The 15977-nt window shown below is 35.7% G+C and overlaps 2 protein-coding genes across 2 annotated transcripts in view; one reads left to right on the forward strand and one right to left on the reverse strand.

Annotated features, from left to right (window-relative positions):
• The window catches only part of LOC141404371 (prostatic acid phosphatase-like), an 89235-nt gene that overhangs the window by 64814 nt on the left and 8444 nt on the right, over positions 1-15977 (forward strand). The window contains exons 2-4 of the mRNA XM_073987927.1: positions 7247-7345; positions 7419-7502; positions 7570-7728. Of these exons, the coding sequence (XP_073844028.1) occupies positions 7247-7345; positions 7419-7502; positions 7570-7728 (342 nt within the window). The remainder of the gene's footprint in view (positions 1-7246; positions 7346-7418; positions 7503-7569; positions 7729-15977) is intronic.
• Positions 486-5749, reverse strand: LOC141404372 (fibrinogen-like protein 1). The gene is made up of 6 exons (XM_073987928.1): positions 5528-5749; positions 5241-5470; positions 2344-2383; positions 1385-1453; positions 797-1315; positions 486-742 (listed from the first exon to the last, which is right to left on the reverse strand). The coding sequence occupies exons 1-6, from the start codon at positions 5698-5700 to the stop codon at positions 607-609; spliced, it is 1167 nt and encodes a 388-aa protein (XP_073844029.1). The 5' UTR covers positions 5701-5749; the 3' UTR covers positions 486-606.

Genomic DNA, 15977 nt, shown 5'->3' on the forward strand with positions numbered 1-15977 from the left:
ATTGTATTAATGTAACATTTCATAGCATCAATGAAAAATAATCAATGAAACCCGTTCATTGATACAACGAAGCATTTTTCTTTCAGTGTACCCTGACGTTTCGTTGGGATTTTCCAACACCTTCAGGGGTAATTTTTATTAATCTGGCAACGACAACGAATATATATACAATGCAATAATTGGTTTTTATATTTTTAAATTTTGTTTCATTATGAAAATGTATACTCACAAATTTTCTATCTATATTTTTACAGAATACGACTTTTTCAAAGCGCTATATCTCTGAAACCGTTATTCAAAAAAATATTGAAATATGCTGGAGCAGCAAATATTAAACGAAATCAAAAATCACAAAAACCAAAATCACCTATATGTGGGGATTTCTGAGTGAAATCGGACACAATTTCAAAATGAGGTTTTTGATTTCCTTTATTTTTTGCTGTGGTTCTATTTTCTTTAACATCTTTTATATTTAACTACGATTAATTACAAAAATGTTAAGTCCTATTTGGTAGTTGGATTTTTTTATTTTTTCTTAATTTGTTATCGTACTGATAATAAAAATCAACATTTTTATATCCACTGTAATATTTTTCTTATTTGTATCTAATAATTCCGAGGACGTATCATCATTTGAACAAATTTCAATGAGTAGTATTCATCACGAAATGTGCTCCACATTATTCCTTTTTTCAAGCGATTTTTCCCCTTCAAGTAAGGTCCATTTAAATTGCTGAAAGAACTGTAAATCCAAGGCAATTTTAAAATATTCATAACATAAGAATTCAGTATTTACCTGTCATCGCACGAATAAAACCACCAACCACCTTTAAGACGTTTGGGACAATTATCAGCACCATGATCCCAAGTGGAAAATGGGTATCCATTATTACTACCTAAACTGTCGCCTGCATCTCCGCTATAACCATCAATCAATAGTCTATAGTCATCATTAGACGAACCTATACTAAAATCTGAATATTTAGCAAAACGTTCTACACCATCAAAATCTCTTAATATTATATAGAGTTCTTGCGGCCCCTTTGCTGTGGTAAGATAGTGCAAGGTTTCCAAGCCAATAAAGAAATCTCCATTTAATTCACCAAAACCTTCAACGTAACTGGTCCAGTTCTGATTGAAATCCATCAAACCCTTATCACGTCTTTGTATTATTGTCCAGCCACCATCGTCGGTGTTTAGATCACAGGCAACAGAATAGGGTTTATTATCGTTGAAACCGTGATTGGCAATTTTGAAAACATTCGAAAAACATTCAGTAACGTCCTGGCAAGATTGTGGCAATTGGTTTCCGGAACTGGTGAATAAAGTAAGAACAGTTGTTTAGAAAAATATTTTTTTGTTGTAGACAGCTGAAACCATTTACCATTTTAGTTCAAGAACATTGGATGGAACTTTGATGCCACTGTGTTCATTTGAATACGAAACATCATTGCTGAAATGTAAAAGTTTACATATTTATATTTATCTACTCGTACAAGGGAAACTAGAAAAGTCTCTGGCTAAGGCAACACGCAGTGTCGCAAGGAGTCATTTAACTTTTTTTGTAAAGTTTGAGAGTTTTTAGCCTAAGCGTACTTAAGACAGCTTGACATACGACCATGTGATGGGTTGTTTACAGTGACTTAAAAAAATCACTTTTCAAAAAAATGGAATTTACTTGTGAACATTTGCCTTCCACGGCAAGAGTGTATCGATCAAATTAAATCTTTGTATGTCGATAAAGAACCATACATAGCACTAAGAAAAACTGGTTAATGAATTCAATCGTGGCTGACACTAGCCAAAAACCGAAGTTCGCGAGGGTCGTCCAAAAGCGGCCGTTGTGCCAGAAAAAGTTAAGCCGTGTGTGAACGGATAATGCAAGATCGTCATGCTATGTACCGTGAGATAGAGGCATCCTTGGGCATTTATTCCACCAACTAACATTTGATATTGCGTGAACACTAGGTCGCAAAAAGGGGATTTTTTCTCGTTGATCCCGTGTTGATCGGTGCAAGAAATTTCGAAAAAATACGATCGCGATGCTTCAAAAGACGTTTATAAGATGGATTCAGGTAACGAATCATGGAACTATGCGTATGATCCCGCAAAATTGCAGCAATCGCCAGAAGATGCTGTAAAAGCGTTCAAAACCCATGTTTTGGAGGTGTCTCAATCAAGTCACTGTAAACAACCCTACACATGGTCGTACGTCAAACTGTCCTGGTACGCTTAGGCTGAAAACTGCCAAACTTAAAAATATATCAAACGATGCCTGGCGACACTGCGTTTTGCCTAGGCCACAAACTTCCCCACATATTTAGGTAATATAAGCCATTATACCATACAACTTCAGGAACGCCATTATGATGTCTTGTGGTTTCTGAAAAATAAAAAATGTATATAAAGCTGTGAGTTTGACTGGGTCATGACTGGGTCATTAGGAAAAGTTAAACTTGAAGTAGTGTCAAATCTTCCTTAAAAACACTGTTTCTTATTTCTGTCGTCTGCATAACGCAACAGTTCCTAAAATAACTAAAAATTCCTCCAAAGGCATAAAACCTTGGTTTAATTCTTGAATTGTATTGAATTTTTAAATCAGGTAGTCCTTGTGGCCCTGATTAAAACGGTATGGCTTTTAATGGGGAAACCCATAGTTTTCGATATGGGCAAGAAATTTCAAAAAATAAAAGAATACAAAAATATCCTACAGCCACCAAAATTTTGAAATTATGTGTAGTTTAAGGTTAAGCCTCGGATAGTTTTGAAATGAAAAAAAAAAAATACTGCTTGTGCTGGTGTAAAATCCGATATTTTCTTCAGAATTTGAACGAACTTAATGAATGCTAATACATTTTCAATAAAACAAGTAAAAAAGTTTCAGTCGGTTTGCCGACAGAGATATACCCTCAGCCTGTGTATATTGAAACAATTTTTCCAAAAAACGTATGTATTTAGAGGGTTTTAAAAATTTTGGGCGTTTGAACCGACAAAAATGTTGATTAGGATTAAATATCAAAAGTTTTGCGGAGGAGATACTAAAAGGTATGGATCGACATTGACCACTATGGAAGTGGATCTCCAGCTACTACATATGGTCCCATAGGGGGTTTTACAACCTTCGGGATGTTTGCTCAAGAAGTATGGACTTGCCCCTGAAAAAACTTTTACCATCGTAATTGAGGCAGCGAATGCAAGTTGCTTCAACAAAAATCAAAGTGATTCGATAACAGTAGTGGAATTCTGTAACTCATTTTTCGAGTTACCTACAAATATCGATAAAATTAAAATGCTTACAATTTCGGTAATTAACGAAATTTTTCGGTAAGTTAACAACCAAAATAAAGCTGTTGCTAAATTCTACCGATAGCAACAGTGCTGTCAACTTTTATTGCTACTTTTCATTCATAATTTTGCTTTTTAATGTTACCGATTTTTGTCGGTAACTCAAAAAATGAGTTACAGAATTCCACTTCTAGGCTTAAGTGAACTTATCCGAAATTTTGTGTGGGAGGTACCGGATGGAGTGGACAAATATAGTCCATATTTGAACCTGATCTATATCTGGTAGATATATTAGGATGTGTAAAGTATGGACCAATTCGGCCACTCCCTTCAAGAGTTACCGTACGAACAATTTTTCCGAACATTTTTGAACTTTTGTGGGGGAGGTACCTGAAGGAGTGGACCGATATGGCTTATCTTCGAACTTAAACCATGCTTGGACAAATATTACTAAGGCCAAATTTTGGACCGAATCGGCAGATCCGTTCTAGAGTCATCTTGCGCTCCAAACACCTCACACGGTGTAATAGGGGTTTTTGAAACTTTCATGCTATTTTCTCAGGAAGTATGGACTTGCCGCTAATGAAACCTATACCGTCGTATGGGGGCAGTGAATACAAGTTGCTAAAACAAAATTCAAAGCGATTCGAGAGATGGCCCAAACTGAACTTTTCCGAAATTTTGTGTGGGAGGTACCCGAAGGAGTGGACCGATTGAGTCCATATTGAAACCTTATCTAAATCTGGTATAAATTTCACGATGTGCAAAGTAGGGACTAAATCGAATACTCCCTGCAAGAGTTATCGTGCGCACAAATTTTCCGAACATTTTCGAACTTTTGTGTGGGAGCTACCGGAAGAAGTGGACCGATATAGTCCATCTTCGAACTTAAACTAAGTTTGGGCAAAATATTACGAAAGCCAAAATTTGAACCGAATCGGTTCATCCCTTCGAGAGGTATCGTGCGCTACAGCCAGCCGGACGGGCATTGCTTAATCGACTCCAAATTGTCTGAAACACATTTCGTCCAAACATACTTGGGGTCTAAAAACATTATTCCTATGAGGCACAATTTGCCCGTATGAAAGTGTATATACCCTCGTTAGCATAAATGCTGAGGGTATAAAGAAGTTTGTTGTTATACCCTCCACCATAGTATGAATGAAATATCATGCTTCCTTTTCGGTAAAAACAGCTAGCTAAAATTGTCAAACTACTGAAAATCGGGAGGTACCATTATATGGGCGCTGTACCAAAATATGGACCTATGTTTGAAATATTTGGTGGAGTAATTTTGTAACCACCGGGAACCTCAAACTTCAAATTACAGGTACTTCCGTTAAAATATGTTGCTAAAATCCTCCAATTGGTGGAGGTCCTTCAAGACCACTGGGAACATAAAATGTTAAATTAGAGGTAGTTCGTCAAAAATTAGCTAAAATCCTCAAAATACCGAAAAATGGGAGGTACCGTTATATGGGGACTATACCAAAACATGGACCTATGTGGACAATTTTTGGTGGAGATATTTTGTGACCACTAGGGGAGTTTTAAGAAATCGATGTTGTATTTTTTATGCGGCACTTTTTACTTTCTGGAAATATGTCAAAACGAGCATTATGTGAAGTTCAAAATTCGATTTATAGCTAAATTTGTCAATTGAATAAATAGCAAGTATGTATTGTTGTTATAGCATAGCGTTGAAGCATAGGTTTGATGCTGGGTTAGCTGCCGCTGGCCGAAACACTATGGTTTTCGGTCAATCCGGTACGTAAGAACCAACTGCCGTGAGATTGAGCAGGTATGTATTGGGCAAATAGGGTCGTAGGGTTAAATAATACCAGAAGATAAGGTCCCTCAGTATTTCAGTCATGTAAAACTTATTTATATGTAAAAGGCGATCCTTCTTCTCGCCCTTTCGTGGAGGATGTAGAAAGTTCAGTTGTTATACATACCTTTGGCACTGATACTTAGTTGTAAATTTTGAATGTCTCGTTGATTTTTCTCCATGACAATTGCCATATTATTGAGCATTAGTTCAATTTTTTGCAAAGTTTTATCCAAGACCTGCATTTGTTGTAAATTTCCCGTATTCTTTTGATTAATATACAATGTCTTCGAAATTTCTAATAACTTGGACTCCAAATTTTTCACATTTATATTGAGTTCTTCAATCTCGGCATTCCTAGGTAAATTGAAAAATTAAGATAAAAGAAAACTCCAACTTAAAATAAATTAATACCTATCAACGTATACATCTGTATAATCTCTATTGTTAGGTAGGTCACCGCTAAACTCAATATCTACAAACATATCACCATTTCCATTTCCACTTCCACTTGATAACACTTCAACAACATTTAATAAATCCCAAATTATTAGCACTTTATAAAATAAAATTAATTTTTTAGACATTGTAAATCAGCGATAGCTTCCGTTGCCCTGAAGGTTTGTAACTAAATGTGCATAATTGTGTTCATTACTCTTACAACTCGTGTACATATTTTCAAATTGATAATTCCATTTCTCAAAAGGTTATCGTTGGAATGTGTCACATAAACAAAAAAAATCCACTTCAGCAATACCTTTGTCATCACGTTGTCATTGGAGCGAATATAGTCAGCTCATCAGTTTTCATGTGACTGCAAACAAAATCCGTACACAGTATTTAGCCCAGAGGAATTGAATGAAAGTATTCCAATGTATAAAAAATTATTTAAAAACAAGTAAGAAAAGCGTTAAGTTCGGCCGGGCCGAACTTTTTATACCCTCCACCACAAATTTCAGCCATTTCGGTGGATTAATGTGACCACAACCTTCAAAAAACCGAAATTCGGAAGGTACTGTTCTATGGGGGCTATATGATGGCGTGGACCTATGCCTACAAATTTATGGGGGAAAGTTTTATAAGCCTAAAGAATACTAAATACCAAATTTCAGCCATCTCGGTGTGATAATGTGGCTAAAACCTTCAAAATATCGAAAATCGGGAGGAGGCTATATCAACACGTGGACCTATATAAACATTTTATGGTAGAAATGTTTCTTAGCCTCTGGAAACACAAATACAAAGTTACAACCGATTCTTTGGTCAAATGGGTCGGATACATTCAAAATATTTTAAAATGACGCGTACTTTATAAGGGGCCTTATGTAGGAGCTATACCAAAACGTGGACCTATATAACCCAACTTTGGTAGGAATGTTTTTTGCCTCTGGAGACACAAAATACCAAATTACAACCAATTCTGTGGCCAAATGGGTCTAATAAATTCAAAATATATTAAAATGACGCGTACTTTATATGGGGCCTTATATGGGGGCTATACCAAAACGTGGACCTATATAACCCAACTTTGGTAGGAATATTTTTTGGCCTCTGGAGACACAAAGTACCAAATTACAACCAATTCGGTGGTAAAATGGGACAAATATCTTAAAAATTCCTTAAAACGACGACGCGTCACGCGTCATTTTGTATGGCGGCTATACGATAGCGTGGACCTACATTGTCCGCTTTCAATACCAAAAGTCCTACGTACATATAATATATTTTCCCAAAGTTTCATCAACCTACGTCAATCCGTTCGGACGCTAGAGTGATTTCCACAGACGGACAGACGGACGGACATGGCTATATCGATGTAGAATTGCACGCTGATCAAGAATATATATACTTTGTGGGGTCTACAATGATTATTTCGAGTAGTTACAAACGTAGTGACAAACTTAATTTACCCCCATCCTATGGTGGAGTATGGTGGAGGGTAAAAAAGAAAGACAGTGTTTTTCGCCTTTCGTGAAATATAGCTGACCGTTGAAGAACAATAAAACAGTCTGCAACCAAAATTATACTGAATTTCTCTTAACAGTTTGAAGAAGATCCATTGTCATTATTTGCCTTTCGGTTGATAGGTTCCACTAATTTTTTTGGCATTAATCTACTTCTTTTTCATTTCAGCTTTTCCGCCATGGACCACGAACCCCGGTTAACACATATCCCAATGATCCCTATATCAATGAGACATTCTTCCCATATGGTTGGGGTCACTTGACTAATGTAATGTATTTGAATTTGGAATTAAAAATAATCTCCAATCTACATACTTCTTACTTTTGAATCTATTATTTAGGATGCTAAAAAGGAACTATTCAAAATTGGTAATTCATTAGGCAAAAGATACCAGCAATTGTTGAAGCCATACTATAAACCCGATGTAAGTAATAATTTTTGTTGTAGCAGATTTTAGACTGAAATCAACTATTTTTTTTGTATCTCCCAAGTTAATTTATGCTCAATCGTCAGAATCACCGCGCACCTTGATGTCAATGGCAACGGTACTGGCTGGTATGCTACCACCTGTCAATACGCCAATGGAATGGAATTTCAAATTGAATTGGCAACCTATACCCATTGTTTCAATTCCTGAAGAAATGGATATTGTAAGTGATTAAACTCATATAAGAGAACTGGAATCGTGGCTTCTATTTAAACTTTTTACTCTAAAGCGTCAAAGAAGTTTTTTTCCATGCAATTCACTTTGTACGATGTTATTCCGTCCATGATCGATCTTTGTTGGGGAAATTTGTTATTAAATTTATATTTGCCTAAAATTATGCTTTAATTTGTGGCATAGCACGGTTTGTATTTTTAACCCCAGGGATGGAAACTTCGTACGATGTATTTTAATTGTAACGCTACGATACTGAACTACACGATAAACTGAAGATTAAAATATGGATGTCTGACTAACTGCCAATGTGAAAAAAAATTGCCAGACCTACCTATAGGAACACTAAATTTCGTACTGTTTCAAATTTCAAGTGGATAAGACAGATTTAGATCAGATAGATAACTTGCTTGCTGAAAATTGTCTATGTAATAGGTCCACGTTCTATACTGTCACTCAGGGCTTATGCCATATATATACGTTGATCAACCGTTCTCTTTTATATAGAACAGTACTCTATTTTAGGTGTCCGTCCTCTATCGCTTCAATGGAGCGAACAAGTAGAAGGCGAGATTGAAAAACTCGGTATTCCAAAAGGCAAAGCAACAAACAGAGAGGAATGGAAATCTTATCTTAGTTCGGTTTATAGGACAAACGTTATGTAATAGACCAACACCAACTAAGTAAGTAAGTACTGTATTTTTGTAATTTACTCTATTTGTCCTCTATTTTCATTGGACTAACCACTTACTGAGCACAAAAAAACATTTTTCATGAATGGTTTACAAGAAAAACCTACCAAACTTTTTTAGAAAGTTTATCATCGTAAAGGCCACACCTTGTGCTTCTTCCGATTTATTATACTATAATGAAGAACTTAAAAATAGTACAAAAGCCAAAGAGAATAAAAATATAATTAAAAAATAGTGAACTGTTGTCAATTTCAAACTTTAAATTTTAACGAAAAATGGATAGTCAATTTTTTTAAGAAGTCTCCCTTTTATTGTATATTTTATGTGTATAATAATCCCACAAAAACATATGAAGAGCGGGTCATCCGTTTTCCAGCTACAGTAGGCACGGCTTTCAAAACTTTAAACGGGCCATCCATTTTACATACAAAAAACACAATGGGGTTTTCCTTTCAACGAGCATATCTCAGCCAATTTTGTTCCGATCGACTCGCTTTTTTTTGCAACATATCCTATTCTACCTGTAATGAGCCGATATCAAATATCTTTATTAAAATTCGCAAGTGGCTATAACACCTTAAACAAAATATTTATAACCTACACCACTACGTGGGTAGGGTATTATAAGTTGGTTTTGGCCAAAAAGTTTGTAACGCATCGAAATAATGGTCGTGGACCCATACATATATATACCAAAATGAATGTCTCGACGAGCTGAGTCGATCTGGCTATGTGTGTCCGTCCGTCTGTCCATCTGAACTTTGTAATCACACTACAGGTCGCAATTTTTATCCGATCGTCACCAAAATTTGGGTGTTGATGAAGGTCCCGGAGGAAAAGAAGCCTATTGTTTTTGGTGATGTTCGAATAATATTCAGAGGTCGGAATGGGCAAAAAACTTTTTTGGAGAAAAAGTCAACGTTTTATTTGAAAGCAAATATCTCCGCTTCTATAAGGGGTATATCAAAAGCAAAACGTGCTAACAAAAGTAGAAAATATCACCTTTGCAACGATGTAATGTAGGTGGTCAAACAACGAAGATATCACAATAGCCGCTAATATAACATAATTTTTCATTTTTGCGATTTTAATAATTATGACGAATATCACAGCTTTGGTTGGGGACCTTCCACAAGCAAAGTCTGACTATGAAGGTAGTAAATCCCATCTTTAAAGCAGGTTAGCGTAGGTGGCCAAATAACGGAGATATCGCAATAGTCGGTAATACATCCCATTTTAATTTTTTTGTAATCACGCTGCACGTCGCAATTTTGATTGGATCGTCACGAAATTTTGGGGGTTGATGGGGGTCTCACAGAGAAAGAAGCCTATTGATGGTTGGCGTACATCCCACTTTTCCAATTTTTTATTTGAGTTGTACTGACGATGCACCTTAATGCGTTTCAACAAAATCAGAGCAAAGGCAATAAGCTGTCCCAATTTTAATATTTTGAATTTTACCAGTCAAATGCTTATGCACAGGGTTAGTGGTGTAGGGTATCACATAGTCGGCCCCGATCCGACTATAGCCTTGGCTCACTTGTTTCTTAGTTTTAATAGCATTACTGATTTTTGTGTTGGTTTTAAAACAATGAAAGGTAAGTTTGTAATAATAGAATAATTAAAATTAATTGAATTTTTCGTTAATGTATTACAAAAGTCGCGTCCTCATTTTTGGCCTTTAACTTTTCATCAATGGGTTTTGGGATCCTTATTTACAACAATATCTGCAACGTTACACCAAAAACATGAACAAATGCTGGAGGGATTTTTAAATAAATCGCGGTCAAAGTTCACATTATTAGGTTTATTTTAGGTTATCACTATTTTGCTTGGAAACCGAAGGTCTTATCCAAATGGGACTAAAGAAATGTTGTAGAAAATGTTCACTGCTACAACTGCCATTTCGATAGGGCTTGCGGTTTCCATGCAAAATTCTGAAAACCTAAAAAAATCCCTAAAAAAAGTGAACTTTGACCGCGATTTATTTAAACATTTTTTATACCCTCAGCCTTTAGGCTAAGGAGGGTATATGGGCAATATTATTGAAAATTTAACATCGTTGAAGCCAAGGTTTACCCGTTTATAACTCGCGAATAGTGGTTGTATATTGTACAATTTACATGCTTTTGGATAAAATGAAATGTTTTTAGACTTGGCAAAAAATATTGGCCTTCAAAGTTGATTTGCGTGGAAGCTGTGGCTATATTTATGTTAAAAAATGGGTAAAAATGGGTTGAAGCCAACATGTCTTTTTTTGTTTTCTCTCGATTTGTGATTAAACCACACTTTTCACGATTTTCCCGTTAAAGTAAAAGTAGAAGGGAACTAAATAGGGATCATCTCACTAGTGTATAACTTCTCAAAATTTTATCTGCGTCTACCATTAACTGATGCTGACATTTTGAAGCAAGATTTTAAGTGTTTTTGAAATTGTCTTATAATTTCGTTCCGCAAACAGCTTTTTCAATAAATCATATATAGGGATGAAAAACTCACGATTCTGATTTATTTGATATATGTGTCGTGAATGTAGCCTACACAGCTTCAGAGAAATCTGTATCCAAATACGAAAATTTTGTGCGAACAAATTTCTAAAAATCATATATTTCGGGTCTAATTTGTACAATTGGCATTCGATTTACTCGTGCATGATTGCAAATTTTGGATTTTTACGTTGCGGATCTAATAAATCATTATTCGTTAAAATCCATCAACTAAAACTTGAGATAGGAGAAATTCCAAGGTAGGAAAATCACCTAATATTGTTTTTGAAAATATCGCGCATTTTATCGCGTATTCTGTCGGCCGCTTGCACTGCTATGAAAAAACTAGTGCAGCATCTTCCTTTTTGCGGAAACAGAGATTTAAAAGCTTCACTGATAAGGGAACTACATTCATTTTATCCCAAAAATAGTGTGTGATGCTACATCCACGGTTCTTGACTGATTACCTTGAAATAGGTATATATCGATGCAGATTTTCTAGTGGACACTAAAACCGGATGCGGAACGAAATTGTATGAACTTGGCGCAAATTAGCGATGTTTTATAGGTTTTTTAATGCTAAGATGCGGCCGATGCTACATCTTAGCATCCGAATTATATTTCGAAAAATATATACAAATTAAAAGATAGGGTCTTGCTGTACATGAAAATCACATGCGGACAAAACGATTTTGATAATTACGCGATTTACACATATTTTAATAATGCATATAAGTTAAAGCGGTTTATTTGAACTCTGTTTCCGTTTAAGAAGTCTAATGACTTATTTCAACAACCCGATAACTTTCCTCAATGGAAAGCCTTCCATGTGAATGTGGATAAAACCAAATCCGCCCATTTTCTTGGGAGTTTCAAGAAAAATAAAAGAAGTACTCCTATAGAATTTTCCAATATTTTCAACTCTAGAACAATGTCGTGCTTTGATATTGTTAAAGTTACGAAGTTTTTCGGCAATTCACACACACACGACCCGAACGCAACGAAAGAGCACAAAAATGTTTTGATTTGTTTTTGTTTTGCAGCATGCGTGCATACAACGTTACTAACACACTGTCAAAAGTTGCAAATATTGAGAATTTTGTGTGCCCTCTTCTTGGTCGGCTATGCTCTAGAATGCATGTGAAAACTATTATTCCAAACCAAAATTTGTTTTTTGTATCACAAATATGTGCTTATTTTGGCTATAATATCCTAACTACTATCCCGATGATTATAAGTTTGGTCTCATTTGATTCCCCGTGAAGTCTTTCTTTAAAACTGTTACTTTTTTCTAATTTTTGACGGGTAAATAGACCTATATTTTCAACAATTCGGATTACATTTAAAATTTTGTAAATTTTTTGTAAATTCCGCGAATGCTGAGTAACATTTTACAAATATTATGCAATCTACTTAATGACGTCACTTCGTGATAACTTTTTAGTGCCAATTGTGCTCAATAAAATAATTAGCGTTTTTATAATAATTTTTTCTTAAAAGCAGAAGTAAAACAGCGATAACATTTGTCCGCAACAACCAAAAATTTGCTCGCGAGCGGATCTGTACTGGGGAATTTTTTCTTAACCTATGTACCAAAAATCGTTAATGTAGCGCGGAAAGAAAAAATTCAATTTTTTGGAAATGGAATATGAAATAATTGGCAGTTTTGCCCATATACACTTTCATACGGGCAAAATGTGCCTCATCGAAATAATGGTTTTAGACCCCAAGTATATTTGGACGAAATGTGTTTCAGACAATTTGTAGTCGATTGAGCAATGTCCGTCCGTCTGTCTGGCTGGTTGGAGCGCACGATAACTCTCGAACGGATAAACCGATTCGTTTCAAATCTTGGCTTTCGTAATATTTTACGCAAACTTAGTTTAAGTTCGAAGGTGGGCTATATCGGTCCACTCCTTCCGGTACCTCCCCCACAAAAGTTCGAAAATGTTCGGAAAATTTGTGCGCACCATAACTCTTTAAGGTAGTAACCGATTTGGTCCATACTTTACCCATCGTGAAATGTGTGCCAGACTTAAAGAAAGCTTCAATATGGACTCAATCGGTCTACTCCTTCGGGTACCTCCCACACAAAATTTCGGAAAAATTCAGTTTAGGGCCATCTCTCGAATCGCTTTGACTTTTGTTTTAGCAACTTGTATTCACTGCCCTCCATACGACGGTACAAGTTTCATCAAGGGCAAGTCCATACTTCCTGAGCAAATAGCCTGAAAGTTGCAAAAAATCCCTATGAGACCGTGTGAGGTGGTTGTAGCGCAAGATAACTCTACAAGGGATCTGCCGATTCGGTCCAATATTTGGTCTTAGTAATATTTTGTTCAAACATAGTTTAAGTTTGAAGATAAACCATATCGGTCCACTCCATCCGGTACCTCCCACACAAAATTTCGGATAAGTTCACTTTAAGACCTGATATCGAATCACTTTGATTTTTGTTGAAGCAACTTGCATTCGCTGCCTCAATTACGATGGTAAAAGTTTTTAGGGGCAAGTCTATACTTCTTGAGCAAACAGCCCGAAGAGTGTAAAAACCCCCTATGGCACCATATGTTGTGGCTGGAGATCCACTTCCATAACGGTCAATGTCGATCCATTCCTTTTAGTATCTCCTCCGCAAAACTTTTGATCTTTAATCCTTATCAACATTTTTGTCGGTTCAAATGCCCAAAATTTTTAAACCCCCCTAAATACATACGTATTTTGGGAAAAAAAAAATGTTTCAATATACACAGCCTGAGGGTTTATCTCTGTCGGCAAAGCTTGTTTTATGACCAAAACCAAAAAGTCATCTAGCATGACAAAGACATTTTTGTAGCAGGAAAGGAAAATTTAGTTCACACAAACTAAAATGTAATGAAACCCACTTATGTAGTACTACTACTTCCGTTGTTTAACCGCTACGTTATTGACATTTTTACCAATTTCACACAAAAGTTTCAGTTCATTTAACCCGCTAAGTATTTTCTGATCTTCACGTTGGTTTGTACGCTTCTTCTTCATCATAAACTCAAACTTTGTTAAAATTTTGCGGGTTATTATTTTGACCTACAGAGCCGCTACAAAATTGGTTAAAATTTTGTTTTTGGTCCATTTCATCCCCTGAACATTTCACTATCATCACCAAAAACTAATCATTTCTATTCTGGCCCGAACCCAACCTCCTTAAAAAATTCGTTACAATCGGTCCAAAATTGCGGCCTTAAGCTTGTTTACAATTTTTAATGGACGGTCACACATCGATAATTCGTTTTATCTCGTCGAGATATGAATTTTGGCATACCAAATAAGAGGTCTAGGAGAAATATTTCGTGGTGTTACATAAACTTTTGGAGAGACAATATGTAGCATGGGATAAAAATGTGGTTCTTTACACAGAACCCTTATATATTAGGCAGTGGGCCCGTTATCTAGCAAACACTTTATTGCAATTTACATCAGAGTAAAGGTCAGTAGTTTTTTCCATATGTAGGCTTGCGAAATATATATGTCCTCAAGGAATTAAAATATCGACCAAAAATAGAATTTTTATATTTTTCATACAAAAGTAATGGTCCATTTCACCCGCTAAAGAATATCAGATCATCATTCAAAATTGTAGGCATCTTTTTCGACCTATACTCTTACCTGGTGCAAAATTTCGTGACTATTGATGTATAATTGCGACTTCTAGCGAGTTTATTATTAAACTACAAACAAATAACGGAATATATTAGGCTGTAACTCTGTTCTCTGATCATACACACCAACATAATTGGCATCAATTGAAAGGTCAAGCGTTCCACTTTCAAATATATATCACTTGTCCGGAATGTCACTTCCAGGAATTAAGATATAAGCTGTATATTAAAAATGTTCACCTTGTTCACACAAAAGTTTTGGTCCATTTATTATCCGATCGCCATCTCAAATTGCAAGCTTCTCATTTGTGATATACTCTTACCTTACTTAAAATTACGCGTTGATCGGACTATTATTGAGACCTACGGAGCCGCTAGAAAATTGGATAAATATTATGTTTTTGGTCCATTTCACCCTCTAAATAGTTCACGATCATCACCAATAAGAATAGGGATCTATTCTGATCTGAACCCGACCTCCATACAAAATTTCGTGACGATCGGTCCATAATTGCGGCCTGGAGCGTGTTTACAATTTATAATGGACAGACGGACGGACGGACACACACCTCAAAATCGCTTTATCTCGTCGAGATATGAAGATTGGTATACCACATTGGGGGTCTCCGACGAATATTTCGCGGTGTTACATGAAATTTTACCAAAACAATCTTATAATACCCTTTTCCACATTGTGGTATCTATCTATATATATAAAATTGAAATTTGTTTGTCTGTTTGTTTGTTTGTGCCTTATAGACTCGAAAACCGCTGAACAGATTTTACTGAAATGTTTAGGGTACATTGCTACATGGCCTGGAATGAAAATAGGCTATATCATTTTTTGGAACTTCGTTTTGATCTGGAGATATAGCATCAAAACCGGAGGTACCTCCAAAAAATTTAGATTTTGTATGCAAATATCTTTAGAACTATTACAGATACAATCTCCAAATTTTGTATGTGTGACGGAATTTAATGTAGAAATAAATTTACCAAACTATATCCAAATCGGTTCAGATTTGGATATAGCTCCCACATACATATATTTTCGTCCGACTTCCTTATTTTATGTACCAAAGGCGCTATATATGTCCAATTTCGCTGAAATTTTGAATTTCTCACGGAATTTGTTCTAAAAATAAATGTGCCAAATTATATCGAGATTGGTTCAGATTTGGATATAGCTCCCATACACATATATTTTCGGCCGACTTCCTTATTTTATGCACCAAACACGCTATATATGTCCAATTACGCTGAAATTTTGAATTTCTTACGGAATTTGTTCTAGAAACAAACGTGCTAAATTATATAGAAATCGGTTCAGATTTGAATATAGCTCCCATATATATTTTCGGCCGATTTCCTGTATTTTATGCACCAAGCACGCTATATAAGTCCAATTTCGCTGAAATTTGGAAT

Source organism: Musca autumnalis, unplaced genomic scaffold (genome assembly GCF_047663935.1).
Source record: "Musca autumnalis isolate F117 unplaced genomic scaffold, ASM4766393v1 scaffold_4, whole genome shotgun sequence".
Classification (NCBI taxonomy): domain Eukaryota; kingdom Metazoa; phylum Arthropoda; class Insecta; order Diptera; family Muscidae; genus Musca; species Musca autumnalis.

What these genes read in the sequence shown, in the direction of transcription:
- LOC141404372 (XM_073987928.1), bottom strand. Translation starts at nt 5,700, where the DNA reads ATGTCTAAAAAATTAATTTTATTTTATAAAGTGCTAATAATTTGGGAT. An exon ending in GGCGTTCCTGAAGTTGTATG is followed by an intron (nt 1,454 to 2,343) that starts GTATAATGGCTT and finishes TTTACATTTCAG; the next exon opens with CAATGATGTTTCGTATTCAA. An exon ending in TTTTATTCGTGCGATGACAG is followed by an intron (nt 743 to 796) that starts GTAAATACTGAA and finishes TTGGATTTACAG; the next exon opens with TTCTTTCAGCAATTTAAATG.